At 40.0% G+C, this 22,421-nt stretch overlaps 1 protein-coding gene across 2 annotated transcripts in view; it reads right to left on the minus strand.

Annotated features, from left to right (window-relative positions):
* Positions 1-240: 240 nt before the first annotated feature.
* Positions 241-22,421, minus strand: part of SMYD3 (SET and MYND domain containing 3) — a 399,482-nt gene continuing 377,301 nt past the window's right edge. For both annotated transcript variants that reach the window (XM_017806572.1, XM_017806574.1), the window contains exons 11-12: positions 7,581-7,689; positions 241-945 (exon numbers count right to left, since the gene is read on the minus strand). In XM_017806572.1, coding sequence (XP_017662061.1) covers positions 844-945; positions 7,581-7,689 — 211 coding nt within the window. In that variant the 3' untranslated portion in view covers positions 241-843. The remainder of the gene's footprint in view (positions 946-7,580; positions 7,690-22,421) is intronic.

The following is a 22,421-nucleotide window of genomic DNA, read 5'->3' on the forward strand; positions in this document are numbered from 1 at the left end:
CAAGACAACCTTCTCTTCCCTGTGGATGACAGCTTTCATCTAGAAGTCTCTGGGCTTCACTATTTGGGGTAGTGACATTCAAACCCCACAGACTCAGAAAGGTCTAGAAATCATACCACTGAGCTCATAGGCCCCAATCTCTCTGTTTTTAAAAGTCATATGAAATAAAAAGCCTTTGAAGGAGGCATAATGGGGAGAAAGCAGAGTAAGCAATTTCCACAGATACACTTTTGATAAAATTTTTTATTCAATCCATTTTAATATTAAATATAACATATGAAATGCAAAAAGAAGAGGGACAGAGCCCTGAAGATACATTGGGAGGGATGAAAATCTCATTTAGAACATTGGGAAACTTATTTGATGTCAAAGCGCACTGAATCAGGCTTCTGGAAACCATATCTAAGGTCAAGGCAAAGGGAAAAAGTATATTCTCTGCAATTATAATGTGTCTGACATGAGATTCTTAATTGCTGGCATAAACTGATATAAAAATTGACTGCTGATATCAATGGAATTAGATCAGTTTGTAACTGATGAAGACTCTGTATGCATTTCCCAATACTTATTATCAATTAAATTAGGTGTTGTAAATTTATAATAAGGTATTGTCAATTAGATTGATGATAGGAGCAAAAAATCCTCTGAAAATTACAGGAATTCATCCAAATATCAACTCAATTCAAATTATACAGCAAAACTAATAAATCTTAAACTTTTTTGTACAGCAAATAGGTCTTAGCGAAAAGACACTAACATCATCAAGAAGCTTTGCAATGAAATAAAAATAATGTGATTTTTCTTTCTCCTTGAATCTTTTGTTTTCCAGACTAGAGATTATTTTCACTGTATTCTCACCATAGCCTCACACTCTTCCTTTATCTCCATCAAGGTTTTCATCAGGCTGTGATCCGTGCCATGGGTCACCTTCATAATATTATAGGCCTTGAGGAAAGAACAGAAAGGGACATGTTAGTCATTGTGCAGACCATGCAAAGGGGTTGGACCCTGCAGCAGGGTGGTCATGTGAGTACTGGACCTCAAGTGGTTGGCAACTTGGAGCTTGAATGCACAGCATAGTCAAAATAGGAGTGAAGCATCCCAAAGTGTATGATGATTTGTCCCTGACAAAGGAGGAGGCACTGACACATTATTCTTAGGTGTTAAAACCCACAAATACATTGCATAGATGAATGTTTGGAATAACAGAGGAAGATACTTTTGCACTGAGGCATGAAGGCCACTTAAAGATTGGTCAAGTGTAGCACCCAAGGTTTCAATACACTATTTAAAAGATGACAGTGATGTTCAGGATGTTAGTAGCCACAAAGTCCTGTAAATAGAAATGGACTAATGCTTAACCAATGGAATAAAGTGCTTTAACTCTATCAGGAGGAACTATACATAGCATCAAACAAATCAGTACGTTAATAGTTTCAATGTAAAAAGGCATACAGGGTAATGGGTCTTTGCTGCTATTCCCAGAAATTAGTTTCTCTGTGTGTTTGTCATCTTCTATTACTGGGTCAATTTACACTTGCTTATATTGCCTGTAGTTTTGCTGATTCCCTGCCACAGATATGACTGAAATGCTCTTTGCCCAGCTCATGTTGAGATCATCACTTTTCATATGACATTTCTGCTTCTTCCTTCTATTAAATTCCTCCTGCAAGGAGGGAAATACCAGATGGAAATTGATTCAGCACTTCTGAAGATAGAACAAGGGAGCTAGGAGTGTACTGGCAAGAGAAAAGACATCACAGATTTTTCGTCATCCCAAACTGAAAAATTGCCAAAAACTGAATGCAGCCTGTGTTTCAAAGGGTTCCTTGTCCAGTCAGCTGATGAAATTCAGCTAAATCAGCTTTGCGTTGCAGATGGAATATCTTTTTGGAAACAAAGTTAAGGAAGGGGCTTCATTTAAATTGGAAAGATAAAAATAAAAATAAATATATTCTTTGGTGGGAGAAATGAAAGCCTATTTCTAAATTCTAGAGACTGGCAAGCATATGGAAATTCTAGCACAGTTTATTTTTGCTTCAAATTAGCTAATTCTTAAAATTCTTAAAAGAAGAGGGAGGCAGCAAAAGATTGAAAGAACAAGTTGAAATAGCAGTCAAAACAAATCAGAGTAAGTAAGGAGCTCTAAAAAGAGTCAAATATATACTGAGCTACCAGAGTGCCGTACTACTAAATGATAAAGTACTCAGTTAAGCACAACAATGAAACACTTTCATCACTATGAGAAACGCATAAGAAATGTGAATTAAACCAGAAATCCTCATTTTTCTGTACTTTTATGTTAATTGAAATTCAGAGCTGGTCCTGTTTTTCCAAAATGTTTGCAAGTAAGTTATAATTATACTTCCTGGAAAAAAAAATGAAAAAAGTTGTACAAGAGCTTTTTTTTTTTAATAAATAATTGAAAAAGTAGTCTGAAAAGCAAGAAGAAGAGTCAGTCCTTCCAAGGAGGGAGAAAGACAAATACTTGCATGATATAGGGAATTCTCTCTGGTGCAGAGCAGAATTGCTTCAGAAGGGATCCCGTGTATGTTGTAGTACAGTAATGTGGAGCTGTGGCCAGGATAATTAGGAAGGGGCAGGATAACGCTTGATCAAAGTAGCCAGGGAAATTGGCCATGGATCCTGACACACTTGGTGCACAGTGCTTGCATGCTCCGTCCCAGAAAGGTGATGGATTTTTTGTGAATGGTGTATGCAAAGAGCTGTGCACCTGGACATATCTGAGTGACAGGGCAGCTGACCTTGATCTTCAGTCCCCCTACAGGACAGAGGTCAGGCTCACAGTGATGGACTTGGACCCTGACACCCTGATGCCCAGCCAGAGATGTCCTTAGGGATATGCCTCTATTAAAAGGTGAAAATCCTTAATATCAACCCTAATTTTCAGGTAATGCTACCCTTGCTGACTTATCTCTTGCCTCCAGCATTTCCTTTTCATTTCTTTTCTTTCCTCAGTATGGCAGAAAAAACCACTCAGTCTTTATCCTTTTGTTTCCTTGGAGAAAATCATTCTCATGCAATGTACTGTCTCGCCCACTGCAGTACGAGTCAGAACCAGCTGCATCAAAGTTAGAACAGCAATGATTTTGTGTAATCCCTAAATTCAGCTGGTATTAGACTATGCAGTTGTTTTTGCAGAGGTCAGTGCAAAACTGGGGATAATTTCAGCTCCAATGCAAGGAGTTGTTTTACTGGATAGAAGCAGGAACATGTGGGCTCTTTAACCACTCCCCTGTCCTCACAGCTAGCCAGCAGAGTCAAGGCTGAGCAGATTCATGTGGTCTGTGTGGTCTTCCTCTCAGCTAAAAGAGCAAATCTAATTATGAAAAACTACAGTAATTGCAAGACGGCAACACAGGCCACAGTGTCATCAGGCACATACTGTCTCCCTGAAGAATATAAAACTCATTAGATTAGAGGTATGGCTGTTGCTCCATGAATGCAAATGAGATGCAGTGCAGGCATTTGTACCTGATTTGCATGGGGATGGGACAGGATGCCCATTGCCATGGCTGTGGAGAACCGTGAGCAGATGCAGGATGGCACAGCTCTGTCACAAGGAAAGCAGAAAGCAAATGGCCACATGCCAGAATGGCAGGAAATGTAGCCTAGTGTTTCACAGAGGGTATCTGAGGTTTTCCAACTTGACTGAAGGGGAAAAGTTGCTAAAACAGGCATAGGAATACCAAAAACTATCACAGTTACTATCAATAACAGCTTGTAAACAATTCAGCCTTTGAAGTAATCACCTAGAGAAAGGGTATTTCTTCAGTGTTGCTGTGAAATCTGGGAAGGATTTTACCCCAATTCCTGAGCTTTTTGCCTCTACAACAGGGATTACCATAAGAAAGGAAATGATATTGTGCCTATTGCAGGCATTCAGGAGACAAGACAGCCATGCCCATCAGCTCATGGTGGGAGAAAAGTACTCCTCAGACCATGCCAGCCAAGTGCAGGGGCTGCAGGGGAAACTGGATGGTCAGTGTCCTACACATGTGTATCCTCCTGCCTGCCCCCATCCCCAGCTGGCATCGCTCAGCAGATGGGCACCACAGCCTTGCACAGGAAGGCAGCCACCACCACCACAGCCCACAGGATGGAGCAGCAGCCAAGACATTGTGCTGCAGCATCCATTGTCTTGCTTTGAGGAGACACTAACCAATGAAGTCATCTTCTTGAATCCGAGCCTTCCCCTCTGCATCCTGCCTGTCACTCCTAGCCAAGTTCAGTTCAATCCAGGCTATGGGCAACCCAACAAGTTTGCTTATAGCGCTGTGAAGGTAACAAATGACACCAAACAAATAGTTATGATAATAAGTGCACCTTAGGGCAAATCTGTACACTTGTTAGGGGCTCCCATGAACTCCAGAGATGCAGCTGCATTCTGAGCTCCTGTGGGAGTGCTGCTTCCCCATCAAGAAGATTTTATCTTCACAAGACAGGTTGTGGCAACTTTTGTTATTGGAGCTTTACAGTCATATCAGGCTCTTTAAATTACATTTTTCAGGCTGGGCTCCAACTCTGGTCCCTTCCTGACAAAAGTTTTCCTGATCTATAATTCTATTTGTTCTCCCACCATTATATCTTTCATATATGTATGTATACAAATTTAAAAAACAATATGTTGGTTGTACAATAAACCAAGGGCTACCTTCAGGTTTTATTCTAGTGGAGTATTGCCTCTCTGCAACACTTCTATTTCCAAACTCTGGCAAATTATATTTAGATTCTGCAGAGCCTAATATACAGTTAGGGGTGGGTTTCTTTCTAATGGGCAACATAATACTCTCCACATTACTCAAGCCTTCTTTGGGGATGCAGGGTAGAGAGCTAAACCCAAAGGGAACTAAGAGCAAGGTGATTATGACAGTGATTAATTTTTGGGTGGCACAGAGAGCGGCAGTAAGGGCTGGGCTGGAGAGCTCTGTTAAGATCCACTGGTCTTAAACTGTGCATCTGCTGCAGAGAGGTTGTCAATCCCCAGCAGCTCTGAGGCTGTGCCTGATTAAACAGGATTTATATGAGGCGAATTTCACTCAGATTGACTCAATTCCTCTGCACCTTCCACATCCTTCTCCTTAATGTTACACTGAAATTAGTTGGACGAGGGTTCCAACAGGGTGCTGCTATTCAGTGTCAGAGTGTATTAAGAAGAGTAATGAAGCAGAGAAGGTAATCGAGTTTCTGCTCTGAGCATGTGGCATGCTCTGTTGACACATCTAATCACAAAGGGCCAAACTGTGTTCTCATCTAACTCTAGGACATTATCTAAGTTATATTAGGAATCACATCCTTTACTCACAACAAACTGGGAATTATATCTTCCTCTAATTTGTTCCAGTGTAGACAGCAAGGAAGTGAATCAGCTGCAGAGCTCATCCAAAGAAGTGTTCTGTTCTATGTTTACAAGTTACATGGAGAAACACGGTGACAAGAAGCTTTTCCTCCTCTCAGCTGTGCTCCCAGAGAGTGGCATTTCAGTCTCTCCTTGTCTCACACATGTGGGTGAAAAGGGGGAGGCTGAATAGGGAATAGGTGAAACCACAACAGGATTCATCACCTCAGTTGCAAAGCACTTACTGTGTCCTTGTGGACCACTAACAGCTTGGAGACCACAGAGGTGCACTGAGGTATGGCACAAAATGGCAAGCAGGACCTTAATCTCCCTTTGCAGAGAAAGAGGAGATCGCAGCTTGAAAAAAGATTTCTTTGTTAGGCATTGCTCAGTATTCAAAGCATCATACAGTAGCAATCTGGCTTGCAATGGGCAACTTTTTAACTAAAAAATGTATGAACATAAAAACATTCTTCCCTAAAAACATATTAAATCCCCATCACAATGTCCACCTTCACTGAAAAGCAGCATTCAGATGTCTGAGAATTTACTCCATTTCAATTTAATGCAGTATCATGTCAGAAATGCAATTAGAAAAATGTTGATATATTATGGCAGTATGAATGCAAACAGAAGCTCCTCTGACTGGGGTCTCATTCCACCACTAAAAAGGAAAGTCAGAATGTTTGGAAACTAAATATTATGGCGGAAAGAGCAAAGCAGATTACTTGGCATATGACAGATATATGACATACTTCTGAATAATGCATGGAAAATAGAATTGGTTACTCTTCCATCTGCTTTATAATGATCAGAATTGGCCACAATTTAAGTAAAATATATAAAGTGAAGATTTAAGTTATACCAAGACTTAACAAGAGTGGCATCATAATAAATACTAATTTATTACTTCAACATGTGAAAATTATCAGTTATTCAGCTTGCATCATTAATCAAATGTTAAAACCAAAGAGAGATGGGGGTTGAAAAAAAGGTAAGTACAAAATACTAAGTTACCTAGAGAGTCATGATTGATATTAACTTTATAGGGGATCCGGGCAGGAGTAAAAAAGCACCTCTCCCCCATCCCCCGTGCAGACACCCATTCCCTTTTTTCCAAGCCGTTGCCCTCTTTGCCACAAGACTAGCTCTTCATATAGTATAGACATTAATCACAGGGAACATAGAGCCAAATTCTGCACTTCTTTCTGACACTGGTGCCAGTCCTGGGGCCCGCTCCTGCCCAGCAGGTACAGGCAAGGTGGCTTTCTGCAGCACCTGGCAAAGGCAGTGAGGAGCTGTGTCAGGCATTGGAGGTGGGCTGAGAGAGCTGAGATGGTGAACCAAATGGAGCACGTACTGTCTTCAGGCCAAACGGACCACAAGACAATCAATAATACAAGAGAAGAAGCGTAAGACCTCTTTGAGGGAAACAGGAGGCAGCACATCTTACAGAAGGGGAAAAGCACTCCAGCAGTGATTGAAAGCTTGAGATGGGAAGCAAGTAAGAGCCTACATCCTGAGGACATGTTGCACATGGAAGGGGATTATTCAATATATTTAAGATGATACTAACATCAATATAACAGCAGGACAAAAAGAAGCCTGAGGTACATGGAAATTAATATAAAAGTCAGCTCAAGTCCAAGAGGGATGGCTTAAAGCTGAAATGTAACTAACAAAGCACCAGCTGCAAAACTAGATCAAAGGTGATGAATGATATAAGAAATAGGAAGGATCAAGAAGCATGCCTGTTGATTTGAGTGTGGCTCACAATAAAATACATGCTCTAAAGACAAAGTTCTCCAACCTGAAATCACAGACCCTGATTGTGAATAAGGAGGGAAGAAACTGCAGCTCTGCACTTGTTCTTGTACTTTCAGTGCTCCCAGATTCAATTTGCAATGGAAAGAAGGAACATATGAGGCAGTGAGATAATTTTATTTCTTCAGATCTAATAGTAATTTTTCATCCAGGCACTTTTGAGCTATCAAACTGTAATTAGCAGTGACTGATACTGGAGGATATCAATGCCTGAAACGCTGAGCAGCAGTGACCCATCATCACACTCAGCTGCAGCCCCGGGAAACACCACTGGTGAAAGCAGCAGTGAGGAGTATCTAAAAGCATGAGGTACAGCCAGAGCAGAAGGGGGGGTCACATGGCATTTTCAGGGGAAGCAAGGGAGGAGAGCAGAGAAAAAACAATTCACAACACTGACCTGTTTCAAGGTCTCCAGTGCCTGAGGAAACATGTCTTGACTGTACTGCAGTTTGCCCACTCGCAGCAGCTGGACAGCCCTCAGAGGATGGAAACCAGGATAGTACAGTCTATAGAGAAAAAGAAGAAAAATGTGTCACTGTCAGCTTTCACCTTCACAGTCACTGCCTCTGCTAAGAACTATTAGGGTGGGACTGTAAAGTCATCGTGAATGTTAATAAGGTACAAAGAGAAAATTAGCTGCAGTACTGCAAAGCATGAAATACTGAAGGGAATTAGAAAATTATTACTCTCCATCCCAGAGGAATGACTTTAACATTATCCTGTTAGAAAGTGACGGGAGTAGGATTATTGAATTCGCTACTCTTGGATAATACAATAGCATTTACTGTACTTAGTGCTGCAAACAGAGGTTCTTCACAATCTCGGGTCTCTGGAGAGGCATAATTTTAAGAGGAAGCTTCATCTGGGAACCCACTCCTGGATCCTCCAAGATGAAGGAGTGGTACTGCAGGGAAAGCAGGTATACAACAGTGACACCACTGTTTCTGAGGCTTTGCTTGCTGCTCTCTGTTGCAGAAAGTACTGGTTCTGCACATTCAAGGAAACGTCTCAGACTTGGCTTGTACATGTAGACAAGGTATCTACTAGTGTGAGAATACACTCCCATTCTTACTTGATTAATTTCAGAGAAGCAGAAGTTCTGCTGAAAAAAAAAACCCAAACCAAAACAGAACAATGCTCTTTTTTTTCTAGGCAGTAGAAAAAAAAAAAGGAGATGGACAGCAATATCATCATTAATTCCTCTCAAGATGTTCTTGAAATATCCATGCTTTCATGGTGGCTGGTCCACATTTTCAAATTCCACTGGCCTTTGGCCCATCACACCTGGATCTCACCCCAACCCTGTGTCCTGGATGTGGAGAGCATGGCATCTTGGGCCAGCAACTTGAGGATTGCAGAAAGCCCTGGATGTAACTTGCCTGGAACTAGTCATCAGGAAACATGAGGTGAAGGGACACACTTGGAAGTTAAGTCACCTGCAAAAGACTTTATATCTTTTTTGACTAACTATCACAGAATTGTTAGGGTTGGAAGGGACCTCTGGAGGTCATCTAGTCCAAGCCCTCTGCCAAGGAAGGCTCATCTAGAGCAGGTTACACAGAAATGCGTGCAGGTGGGTTTTGTATGTCTCCAAAGAGGAAGAGACTCCATAAGCTCTCTGGGCAGCCTGTTCCAGTACTCTGCCACCCTCAATGTAAGGAAGTTCTTCATCATGTTGAGGTGGAACTTCCTGTGTTTTATTTTATGGCTATTGCTCCTTGTCCTGTTGCTGGGGACCACCTAAAAGAGTCTGTGACCATCCTCTTGGCACCTGTCTTTGAGATATTTATAAGTGTTGGTGAGATCAGGCTTCTCTTCTCTAGACTAAACAGGAGCAGCTCCCACAGTCTCTCCTCAAGAGAGAGATGCTCCAGACCCCTAATCATCTTTGTGGCCCTCCATTGGACCCTCTCCAGTAGATCCTTGTCTTTCTTGTACTGAGGAGAACTGGATACAGTACTCCAGATGTGGCCTCACTAGGGCCGAGTAGAGGGACAGGATCACCTCCCTCAACCTGCTGGTCACACTCCTCCCGATGCACCCCAGGATACCATTGGCCCTCCTGGCTGCAAGGGCACACTGCTGGCTCATGGTCAACTTGTCATACACCAGGACTCCAAAGTCCTTCTCCATAGAGCTGCTCTCCACTAGATCAGCCCCCAGTCTCTACTGGTACTTGAGGTTATTCCTGCCCCCCGCCAGCTGCAGGACCCTACACTTGCCCTTGTTGAATCTCATCAGGTTTCTCTCTGCCCAACTCTCCAGCCTATCACAGTCCCGCTGAATGGCAGCACAGTCTGCAGCTGTATCAGTGACTACCCCAAGTTTCATATCATCAGCAAACTGGCTGAGGGTGCATTCCATCCTTCATCCATGTTGCTGATAAACAAGTTGAATAAGACTGGACCCAGTATTGATCCCTGGGGAATACCACTGACTACAGACTATGCAAATGAAAGAATAAAAGCCTTAAGCATGACTCACCAAAGACAAACATCCTACTTGATCAAAGAGCATTTTATTTCCACAAGTACACCAGCAGTGTGCTTGAGGAGTATCTAAAATATACAAAGTGTGTCACAATTTCAGGAGGAATAGTCAATAAGCTTTCTGAAATATACTTTATGAAGAATATTTTTTGGTGTGTTTACACCAAACCAATGATCATCAGAGTTCAGGGTAACTGCTAATGAATGATATCACTGCAGTCAGAAAGACACTTAAATTTGCATGAATATGATTAAATACACGCTAAAACATTAAATGATGGAAATTTGTACAATGTACAGGAATCTTCTGATAAGTCTGCATGCAAATTAATAAGTTATTTTACACTTATGAAAATGCAAACACAATTAAATACTGTTTAAATGGCAGCATATCTGGCTGTCCTTATAAATCTCAAATTAAGATGTTCAAACATAATGAAAAATGTTTTCGCACCCAAAACCCCCCTATTCCACTGATCCCACGCAGTTTCAGTGAAGACATTGAGAAATACATGGGAAGCATGCATAGATGGGAAGCATGCCTGGCAGGATCTCAGCAGCAACAGCTTTTGATCTGCCAAAGCCTCTCATGAAACAGCAGAAGCCAATGAGAATAATCCATCCTGAATTGCCATAAGCACCTCCTGCTCAGACCCCTTGTGGGTTGCAGTTCAAAAAGGCTGGAGAGCCAGCAGACAAGAAAGAAGAAAAATGATAGCACTTATCTCAGCCCAAAATGACCACTCAGGAACTTCAAGGGTCTGGTCAAACAAACACTAGAAAATTATCAGTAGGTTTATTTTTAGATTTTGTTTCTGGTTATCATATCAACATTGTGCTATCTGCTACTAGTGAAACAGGGAGAAAATGCAACTAAGAGATTTTGGTGTGAATTAGTGAAGAGTAATAGAAATTCCAGCACTTACATGGCACAAGTGGAAGTAACGAGTATATGCACGACTTTGTAAAAATCGAAAAGAAAATGTCTCTGTGATTGCACCCTTCTACCCTCACCTGTGTCTACTGTAAAGGAAGGAGTAAAAAAGGCCATTTCCTCTCCTCTGGGCCACCAAAATATCAGGTTGCCTGGGGAAGGATCATGGCCATAGGAGAAGGTGCCAGGGAGACGAAGACATCTGCATGAGAGGATAGCCCACCTTTGCAGGCCCCATTAGACCGTCCCTGCTATATCCTGATAGCCACTGTTCCTTCACGGTCCCTTTACACCTCTTTCATTCCACACCTTTCATCCTACCAACAATATTTTTAATCTCCCTTTCCTCACTCTTCTGAATAACCAGCCCCATCATAATACCAATGCAAACAAGGAATGTGGGTCCTACCTCGCCTGCAGCCAAATGAGGGATGGCAGCTCATGTACGAAAATACAGGCTGTGCTTTAGTTCAGCAACACGGTGCCTGCTAAACTTCAGACAGATATATTAGAATTCAGAATATGCTCCTCCAGCAGACATGTTTCTTTCTATAGATCATTCACCTGCAGTCAATAAAGATCTAGGATTGTGGTATGTGCAATATCAGAGAAAACAGGCAGCAATTTAGCAATGTTAGGTACTCGGCCCAAACTACCAGCCATAAACTAGGGCAAGTGAAAACTTAAGATGAGGGCAGAGAAGGAGTAAAATGTGTGAAATGAAAAGCCCTGTGTTCATAAATATTTACAAAGCTATTTTACTGAGCTGATTTATGCTCTGATCTTATGCATGTACATAGTTACATTTTGCAAGCCTTAAAATTGACATTTGAAACAACTGTTTATTATCATATTCTAGAATAAATTTATTAAACTATTGGAACACCTTTTATGGAAGCACATCCATTGAGTTTACTAGAGTTTACTAGAGAAATCCAGGCAGCTTGCAGCTCTTCTGGGAGATGTGCAAGTAGGAAAAATGCTGCTGGCTTCTTCCAGACATCCCCAGGATTCAATATTATTCATAATACACCGGCAAGACAGAAAGAACTAAGAAATAGCGTCAGGTATTTGTGAGCCAACTTGTTATCCTCATGCATTGCTCTGAACAAAACAAAGTGGATAGATTAAGAATAAGGAAGACATTTACCAGCCAAGGAACTGTAACTAAAGACTGTCAACAAGAGACTAAGATAACTATAGAGAAATACATGCTGTAAAACATGTTACAGCTTGGGAAGAGTAGGATTTCAATCTGAAAAGGGTTTTATGAGATTTACCAAGGCCTGAGGGACAGAAAGGGGAAGAATAGTAACATCCTGAAAGCTGAAATAAAGATAGTTCTTTGGAGTGATGTTTCCTGGCCCTTGGCACTGGTCAATGCCCAGTAGATCACTTGCAAAGAGAGATTAAACAAAATACAACAACTAACAAATAAAGCTGCACTGCAAACAAGAGAACTGGAGGAGGCTGAGAAAGATCTGTACATCCTCTGCTTATATAAGACAGCACAGCTTTGTTCCCATCTATACCCAACAGCATCCATGCTGGCCTGTTCCTCCAGCCTGCTCTTCTGCCCATCAACTGGTCCCCTCAGTTTGATATCATCTGCAAACCCCACAGAAGTGCCTTCTGTTGCCTCGTCCAGGTCAATGATACAGTTGTTACACAGGACAAGCCCCAGGACAGACTCCTCACCGGCATCCAAAGAGCATACAATCCAACAACCATGTCCTCTCACCCCAACCATCCAACCAATCTTTTACCTATCTAGCTCCCTGCTCACCTGGACTGTAGCATCCTAACTTGCATGGTAACTCCCTGCTCTCCTCAACCTTGCAAAGATTATAATGAGCAAGCTGGCCAGCTCTCTCAATGCCTTTTCTAGAGGTAACTGTCAGGTCTGATGGATCTGTAGGGGGTCACATGCTATTAGGCAATCCCTGGCTTAACCCTCACTCTAGGATCTGTCTGGGAGACTTCATAGGTGAACTGTGATGCAAGGAAGGCACTGTCTAGCTTACTACTCAAAACTGCAAATGCAAGCGGTTTCCCAGTCTTCAGGTAGCTTGCACCGGTGTTTCACTGTTCCAGGCATCAGCAGTTCCTTCATTTCATTCACAAAATATGAGGATACCAATTTTTACTCAGCAAAGAAATGGACTGTACTTTGTAAAACAGTAGCTGCTTCTAATACCTCATGAAAATGATTGCTCCTATTTGTAATTCAGCCTCAAGGTTTGACTTGATTAACCCCCAGGGCAGTCACTGATAATATATTTTATATGGAAAAATATATTTTTCTTCATTCCATGTGTTATCTCTGAATCTCTCCAAGCAATCCCTTGTGTTCTTACATAAAGGACAGTATATAAAACACAACCCTTGACGAAATTTAGCCAGTGCCTTCTATTTCTTAATACTGCAGTTCCATTAACGCCACTCAACTTATCTCTGATTACAGATTAAAAAATCAGAGCTTTTATGTTCTCTTGTAAATTAAAGCCTAGTATTAAAAAAAATAAGACTCTGCAAAATCACTGCCATTTCTGATGACTCATATTTTAAAATAAATAGACGCCTACCATTCCTTGTAAACCAGTTTGTGGGGCTAACATTTACACTGTTGTAATTAGAAGGAGGCAGGATTTATAAAACCTGAAATAAGGGTTTGAAATGGGAATGTTACAAGGTTTTTTAATATGGTGACATGTAAAAAGCGATGCTATACATAACTGTAAATTGGTTTGCAGTACCTTTTAGTGCAAGTAAATATGACAGCATAAAAGACATAGAGCAGTTTTAGCAGCCGCAGCAACAGAGAAGGGATTAAGAGGCTCCTGGGCTTCAGCAAAGGTGGTGAGCAGAATGCAAAGAGGACAGCATCAGCCTCACAACAGAAATGTACACCCCAAATACAGCACCCAATAAGTTCAATCTTTTCTTCTTTCTCTGACTTGTTCTTGATTTCTGAACTGCTCAGTGTTTGAGTACATTCATTAAAGCTGTTCACTGAATTGCAGCCTAGGAATTGGTTTTATGTTGTCTAGTTATTTGCTTTTTAATTAGTCAGTGATGTGAGACTGGTCATCTAATTCACATATTACTTCTATTCCTTGGCTGGGATGATCAATGGGCTTTGAATATGGGAATTATGAGAAATATTTTTATGACAAATTTAAGGCCAAATAATTATTTGCTCTAAAATGAAACATTTGGTACCTATCAACATTTCCAGGGATTAACCAGTTATTTTATGAATAGTCAGAGAAATCACATGTCTCAGGAACATAAGACAGGTAAACTGACTGTACTCATTTAGTACAGTTTACATATTGTAATGCCAAAGGTGCTGTAGATGTTCAGTCTGATCTCCTAAACAGAATTTTACCTAGCAATTCATACTCCAAACCCAGAAATTCGAGGCTGAAGTAGTGCTTAAGAATAAATGTTCTATTTATAGAAAAAAAATTTTAAATAGTATTACAAGTAATTTGTTCAATATTTTTTTTAATGAGCCCAAGTCCTGTGCAAGGGTTTTGCCTGGAAAGAACAAGGTTACAGGGTTATTTTTTGAGAAACTGGGAATGTATCATTGATACTAGACAGGCTGTTTTGCATGCTATGTATTAGAAGTGTGGTTGGAACTTTTAATTTTTAAGGGCAATACACCTATATAAACCCGTGTAACATCTTTGGGGGTCCCTGTGAAAGCTTTCCTAAAAAATACTGGCCTGGCTTTCACACTACTTTTGTATTTTTTTCTTGGAATAATAATGATGTTAACCTGTTATTCTTTCTGGCTTCTCTTTCTTTCTCCCTCTCTTTCTTCTCTCTTCTTAACAACTTCCTATTTATCACAGATGACCAGGTAAGTTTAAATCAGTTCAGTACTTCACAACTTCCCTTATACCTTCTGCAGCAGCCATACCATTTTTGGAGTAGAAGACTTAATCCTTTGACTGTGGCAGACCTGATATACTCCAGCTGCCCTGAAATGTTTATTGTCCATTTTATATCCCCATCACAGTGTCTCATGGAGATGATCAAAGCATCAGTGAACAGTTTAATGCTGGCATTCAGTCTTTCCTATTTTTTCCCAGATTTGACTTCTCTCACTTGGATTTTGGGATCAGCTCCTCTGCACTAGCAGGGAGGTTTTTCTGGAGCTAACTGCTAGTGCACAACCCTAAAGCATTATAAGAAAGCTTTGCCAGGAATGAGAAAATGTTATTAGTAGAAATTTTATGCTGCAAAGTCTCTTACAAACTAAAGCAGAAGTTACTTTCTGCAATTACTATGCAAAACTATTAATTACCCCTAAGAGACTTCTTCTGGTTTAACTAAATAAAGCAGAAAGTTGGCATAATTTTCTGAGCCAGGTGGGGCAATATCAGTAGAGATGTGCAGACCAAACACCTCTGATCTGAATTCATTTGGAAGTCTCCATACTCTTATAAATATACCCTGACTGTACATTTTTGCAGTCTACCTAACATATGCTCTCTCTCTCTGAATTGTTTTGTATTGGCAAAATTCTTGGTTATATCCACTACTGAGATTTTCACCAATGACCACAGTTCATGTACGAGCTTCATCATGCTAAGCAGTAAAGTGTACGGCATGACAGCCTTTGTTCTGCACAGATGAGATATGGAGGCCAAGGCAAATCAAATGGTTTGTCCAGTGTTACAAGGTTAAATCTCTAGGAAAGCCAAAAGTTAAACCTAGATCTCATTGTAACTTTAGGATGGCTGTTGGTTCATTCAGAGTCTGGTTCTTGTGTCTATGCTGTCTTGCCTACACTTCTGGCTCTAACAATCCAAACGAAAGTAAATGTAGTTTTATATGCTTAACAGGCTTGCTGTAATTTGCAAACAAAATATTGAAACAATAACATTAATTCAGAAATTTTTGTGCCAGACTGCCACCTTATTTTTCTGTTTCGTTTTTTTTTCTATTCTGTTGTCACTCAAGAAATGTCCTGTTATTTCAGTGAAATAACTGCCTTTGGAAACAGTTCAGGATTTAGATCTGTGAAATAATGGCTCAAAATATTTTTCATCACATCTGCATCTCATACTGTTCTGTTACTATTTGTTTCAGTAATTTAACTGATGTGATCAAACAAGCAATCATACTTCTTAATCGACTGAATTCTCAACAAATGTTAGCTATCCACTGCAGAAATTATTTCTCTCTGGCTCCTGATCATTCTGCCATATTCCTTATGATGATAATTTATGTCACATTAAAGTGGATATAGTTCCAGCTGTTGGCTCTGCCAAGATTTGAATGAAATGAAATGAAATGAAAAAAGTATATAAGAATAAAACTCTTCATCTCTCTAACTCACCCACTTAAAATGTTAACTCTGTCTGTTTTAACTGTCCACTGCAATGTTTTCTCCTCTTCTGTTATTATGAGATGTTAAGGAAAGAAAGGGTTCTCAATTTGGAATGGAAGTAGGAAAAGATTTTATATATTGTCTCTGTGTCCTGGCTGAGCTTCAAAACATCTTATAGCTCTTAGGGTTTTTTTGTTATGAGTTCACCACCTTTACAGATAAAGATGGCAGTACGGACTGTCCCTGCAGATAAGGACATACTCTCTCAGTCCTCCAGAAGAGTAAGATATTAAGATCAACAGTTTAGTTCAAAGGATTTATAAAAAGATTTTAAAAGCCGTACAGAGTACATTGGAAAAGTGCCAGAAAACTCAAGCGGTATAGGAAAGACAGCAAAGGAACAATAGGAAAGCTAATTAAAGAGAATGTGCATGGGAAGAGAAGCAAAAAAATGAAGGAAAGTGTACACCAGAGACACTAATTTGTGACAAAGATCTTGGTGTCACTTTCTCATCCAGCAGTAAACCTATGACCAGCTGCTGATGTTATGAAAAATAGCTCACCTTCCGTATCTCATACTCTGACAATACAAAACTGCAGGTACAAGAAATGGAAGTTTAAACTTTGGTTTCCTTACAGAAAATTACAGACCTACAGGTTCTCATGATCTCAATTCTTCAGCCACAGAATTAGAGAGTGACAGGAAAATGAAAGTCACTGCTGGATCCCTATGCAAGTCACATATAACTTTCCTCTAATTAATTCCCTCTGCTATGATATGAGCATTCCAATATCAAAACCACACATATTTAATTACTACTAGTCTCAGCAAACCTTGGAGAAGTTGTGTGTGTGTGTGCTTGCACGAACTGCAGAAGGAAGGATGCAACTGGCAGTACTGACATCTTTAGTGCAAAACGTCTTCTCCCCACTCACCAGTACCTGAGGTTACCTCAGAAGTCTGTTGTAATACAAAAGACTGCTAACATGCAAGTTGGACCCCTGATTTAAGCAACAGTATCAAACTTCCTTGTTTCCTTTTCTATTGCATCTCCAGATAATTATACTGAGAAACGGTCAGGTGCAGCGCAATGACTCTCTCTTTTTAGAGAGATGATTACAAATACCAGTTTCAGACAGGACGCATGAAACCTGAGAGGCATGGTCATTTTTCTCATGACAGCTGTGGGACAGGGAAGAATCAAAACAGTATGGTCTTTAACTGGCATTCTGTCACTTTTGACTCCCGGAGAACAGAGTTATTGTTTGTTTTGGTTTTATGTTTGTTTTTTTTTATTTTGTTTTGTGTTGTGTTTGTTGTTTGGGGTTTTTTTTGGTACACATAGGTCAGTGTTTTAATAGGCATTTATATACACACTGATGGGTTCTGAAATACCATGCAGCTTTGGGAAATGGATCTTGGTTTTAGAATGGGTATTTCTTTAAGAACATTAGCTCGTTGAACATTACAGTCAGGAAAGCAAAACAAATATTAGGATATTTTTAGGAAAAGAGAGAAGTGCTGTAAAAATACATACCAATCCTACATCTTGGGTATTATATGGAATTCTGATCCTGTCTACTCAAAAGAGTTCAGTAAAAAAGTACAGACAAGGGTGATGAGGACAGTTAGAGGCAGTGCAATGAAAGAGTAGTTAGAGAGTCCAGGGCAAGTCTGCAAAAGAAATTATTGTGGAAGGACTTGATGGATGTACAAATCACAGTCAGTGTGGAAAAGGCAAATGTCTCTCGTAACACCCAGAAGACCAAACCAACAACTGACAGATTCAGAACAAATAGAGTGTTCTGTCTCACTCGGACACCGGTTGAATTATCAGCCCAGGTACAGTTGAGGTCCAGTTGATTTCTGATCAAAAACCACATGAATAAGCAAGTCGTGTTCATATTTTCTTCCTCCATGACTACATCACTTGGCATGTTATACTCCTCCTATGATCATAAAATGTTCCCTGTCTGCTATTTCCAGATAAGCTTCTAGTTTAGGACAGATGGACCTGTGGAAGGACTCAGGAATATCCCTCTTTTTTGGTATCTCCTCAAACCTGTCTCTTGCTTACCCAGTTTCTCAACCATCTTATAATTTTTGTGCACATGACCTACAAGAATGATGGTGACTTTGTAATGTTCCATTACATTCTTCATTGGAGCTTAGCTCTGTGTTATTTTCCTGCATTTAGATTATACTATCTTATCAAAAATACAGTCTTGCACACTCCATTTCTAGCAAATCTATGCTGGTTTTTTACAGCACTTTCCACTCTTTTCACTTTTTTCTCCCTTCATAATTTGCCCTAAATCTTTGAGGTGATAGCCCTCTAGATCCTCCTTCTAAGATGTCTTTTTCTTCAATTGTTTACTGCCACCTCTGATGTGAGGATGTTCTTTGAGCATAATTTTTGCTTTGGAAATTTACCATGTCCATAGCTAATAGTGAAGTTATTTGAATGCAGAAAGGAATTTACTCTGCATCCAATTAACATGATGGTCCTTTTTTCTTTGTGTAATCTTGTGCCTTTGTGGTTCTCTGAGTAACAGTTCCCTGTTTCCTGTTTGCACTTACAATCACAGTGACATTTTGTTCCCAATAGAATTTCAAGTTAATACCAATATGGGGTTACTTTAAAAAGCAAGACCAGGGATCTCTCCTTTGCCCCAGAGTCTTCACACTAGGAAGAGGTTGTTTCACTGTCATTCCAACAGCAGATATCTGATACAGCTCAACGTTTACAGGTTTCTGATTTAGATGAGTAGCTGTTAAACCTAGTGATACAAATCTCACTGTCCTGCTAATGTCTGGATGGCTCATCAGCTCATTTTTGACCACACAGCGACCTTACAGGCTCATCTCTCTAACAACTTTTTATTTTTTTTTGCTCTCCCACCATGTTGTCACCTTTTAAGATTTGTCATGCCTGTGCTTGACCAGCTGCCATTTCAATTTGTCTTTCTTTTGGGATACTTACTGTCAAAAATAATAGCAACAATAACAGCTGAATTAGCATTTACAAAATTTAGTGACATTTTTGTGCATAACTTGTTACCAGCATGTCTGAACAGGAACTCCATTGCCTGATGTCAGATATCTCATTTAGACAACTAGCCTTACTCATTTTCATGTCTCAGCTTTTCCATCTGTAAGATGAGAATACCGGTCTATTTATTCAGTGGAGCTGATGTGATGGCTAAATTCTATGTGTTTGTGAAGAGCTTTGAGAGTTCAATAGGAAGATTCTGTAGAAATTCAAAATATTACCAGTAGTTCTGAAAAGAACACCAAATCCTTGGGAAGCTACACGGTTAAAACATGACAGCTAAACAAAACCATCTGGATGAAGTGGAGAACACGTAACTTCCATCCCGTTGCTCAGCTGGATAGAAAATTTCTCTCATGACCCAAAAGGCATGTAAATTGCTCCAGAGCTTCCTAGGAAATAAAACAATCTAGAAGAAAGGGGAGGGGGAAAATAGCTTTCTTTACAGAAAAAAAGAGACCAGCTATGAACTTTATGAATAGCAATCATGAGCAATAATCTCTCCCAGGCTCTAAAGTGCTGCCTGAAATGCTAGATGAATATGAAGGAGAGATTTTTTCAGGTAATACTACGATGTCTCTTCACAGCATGGTAAACAGCGTGTAATACTTCAAATGAAAGGCATGCGTGAATTCTCTGTTTGTAATTAAAAGTAGCATGTTCACTGAGCAAGCATTTTTCAAAGAAAGCCAGGTTTGCAGTACACCTTGATTAATGGCTACATTGTACCTTCATAGAACAGGCGGGAGGTAAAAATTTTTTAAGAGAAGATCTCAATCCACCATTTTGTAATTATATGTTATTGTCCTGAAAGATTCTGAGGCTTTTCAAAATTATATCTAGCTACAATTATGTGGCCCAGCCACTCAGAAATTGTTTAGAGATATTTGAGATAGGGGTATGAAAGATACTCTCCAATAGGCACTTTGCATCAAATTTCCTCAGTATGAGGTTTTGGATTGCATTTCTAGATTAGGTCATTAGAGGTCCATGTCTTGACATGATGAGGATATATTTCTATAGGAAAAATAAGGTATGAACGATTCATTTAAGCTAAAGTTCATTGCATTCAGGGACCTAATGAATAAATCTCCTGTATAAGAACAGATACAAAGAGTTCCCAGACTGAAAATATAGGGTACAATACACAGGAACCCAGTTGCCAAATAATTAGCTGTTTTTATTTCCACTTAGTGGCTACTACATAAAAATACATGATGGGTCTGTTGGAAGGACGTTTTCTTCAGTAATGAGAACTTCAGCCCTTATGAGAAGAACCATGGAAGGGTGGCCACCTCTCGAGGCCAGACCACAAGTGAAGTGGCTGAACATGACACTGAATATGAATTTGAGCCCACAAGAAAAAAGAAAAAAGAAAAAAGAAAAAAGAAAAAAGAAAAAAGAAAAAAGAAAAAAGAAAAAAGAAAAAAGAAAAAAGAAAAAAGAAAAAAGAAAAAAGAAAAAAGAAAAAAGAAAAAGAAAGAAACCCCCACTCACCCAACCATACAAAAAACCCTATGGAAGCTGCACAGGAAATCCTGTGGAGTTACTTGATAGAGACCTGATTAGTCAAGCCCTTACAATGACACTTGCTCAGGCACTAGTGGATACACAGGTATTTAATGTCCAACCTCCTTTGCCGAGGCCATGGGCAGACATCCCATGGTGCAGAACACTTCTGACAAGAAATCTCTGAAACAATACAGCAAAAGTTTACCTTGCACCCCATTCACTGTGGGCAGTATAGGCACAAAACAAGAGCTACAACTGCCCTATCATGCCTAAAGTGCATGAGTAAATGGCTTGTAACAGTCTAAAATTATGAAACAGTAAGCAATCACATTCTCTCTCAGCTGATTGTGTGGAGGCATTTACCACATTGACTTATGGATGAGTGGGGATGGAGGAGGAGAAATGAGCAAAAGAAACACATGTGGACTCTATCAAGTACTGTTTTTTCTATCAAATGTTAGTTGGTCCCACTGAGCTATAGAAAGACTCTGTAACTCTTGGTCCACAGCTCCCAGCGGAGGATTTCTGTGCAATGAGACAAGGTGCACAGTTCTAGCTCAAATAATAGCCAGTGCATGGGGAAGAGCTCCAGCAAGCTGTTGTGCCAGTGCAGCAGAGCTGTCAGGGTAATCAATTCATGGGTCCTGCACTACTATTTTATCCTGTGTACCAGGTTATACCTCTTTGTTGGCTAAAGCACTCTGGCATAGTATTTACTATCGGTTTCCCATTACAGGTACCAGCTGTGTCTGAGGCAGAACTCCAGTCTATCTCATAACTAATTATTTCAAACACTAAGAAGAAATTCTCTTTTCTCCCTCTTCAGAGGTGCTTGACTCCTGTTTTTTTTGTTTGTTTTGTTTTCTTCTTCTAGTTTTTGCATCTTTCTTTCATGGTTTCTCTATCCTTACCCTTAAATTTTCTTTTTTCAGTACCCTCTAACCTACCAAGTTGCTTTTCTTCCCCTCTAACCAACTCTTATGACATTTTTATTCATATTTTTAATATTTTTTTCACTCCAGGGTCCTCTCTACCTACGTATAACTAAGGCAGTAGGTCCTGGGGAGGCTGATTGCTCATTTGGATGTGCAACATGCAAGATATACATCTTTGAAGCAACTGCTAGACTACTAATAGCTGTTTCAAAGTAAACTCTCTTTGCACTCTGAAAATCACATGTAAAGACATGCAATGGTGTACTGTTCATAAAGGCTCAGGAAACTACCCATTGATCTATGATATGTCCATTAATCTCTGCAGCCTAAAGGGCATCTTTCTAAATTGGTACAGGAGCCAGCCATGAGAAGAAATCTGTCAATACCCTTTTGCGAGGCACAGGAAAACCACATACTGAGTCTTTGCTATTAAATGTGAATCCACAGAACGAGGCAGGCACCAAAATCTAAAATGCCACTTACTTGCCTCAAGCAAAAATAAAATGTCATGGCTCCTTCTGATTGCAAAGTAGAACAGTTTGATTGTCAATTTGTGATTTCTCTGAAATATGGCTTAGATATCTCTTGGCTTTCACAGCATTCATTCTGAGGATCCTTGTATCACTTCCAGTTTGTTTTTCCTGCTGGACCAGATGTATCTTAATAGAGTGCTGAAAAAGGCCTCTGCTAGGTGACAGCTTCTCTCCCAGAAAAATGGAGATCTTTCCTGGAATCACCTTACATTGCAGATGCACATCATGGCACTGCAAGCTTTTGTAATAAAAAGGACTTCATGCTCTCGCTCGTATATGTATTTTTTTTCTTTTTCTGCTCATGCTGGTACATCAAATAATGTGCCCGCTTCCTCCCATTTTTAAGAAAGACCAGTTCTTAAAAAGGGCTCTGCTAATTTCTTACTGGCTTTTGGCAGACTTTTTTGAGAAAAACTATGATATACCTTATCACAG

The sequence above is a fragment of the Lepidothrix coronata genome, unplaced genomic scaffold, assembly GCF_001604755.1.
Source record: "Lepidothrix coronata isolate B3197 unplaced genomic scaffold, Lepidothrix_coronata-1.0 Scaffold16, whole genome shotgun sequence".
Classification (NCBI taxonomy): Eukaryota; Metazoa; Chordata; class Aves; order Passeriformes; family Pipridae; genus Lepidothrix; species Lepidothrix coronata.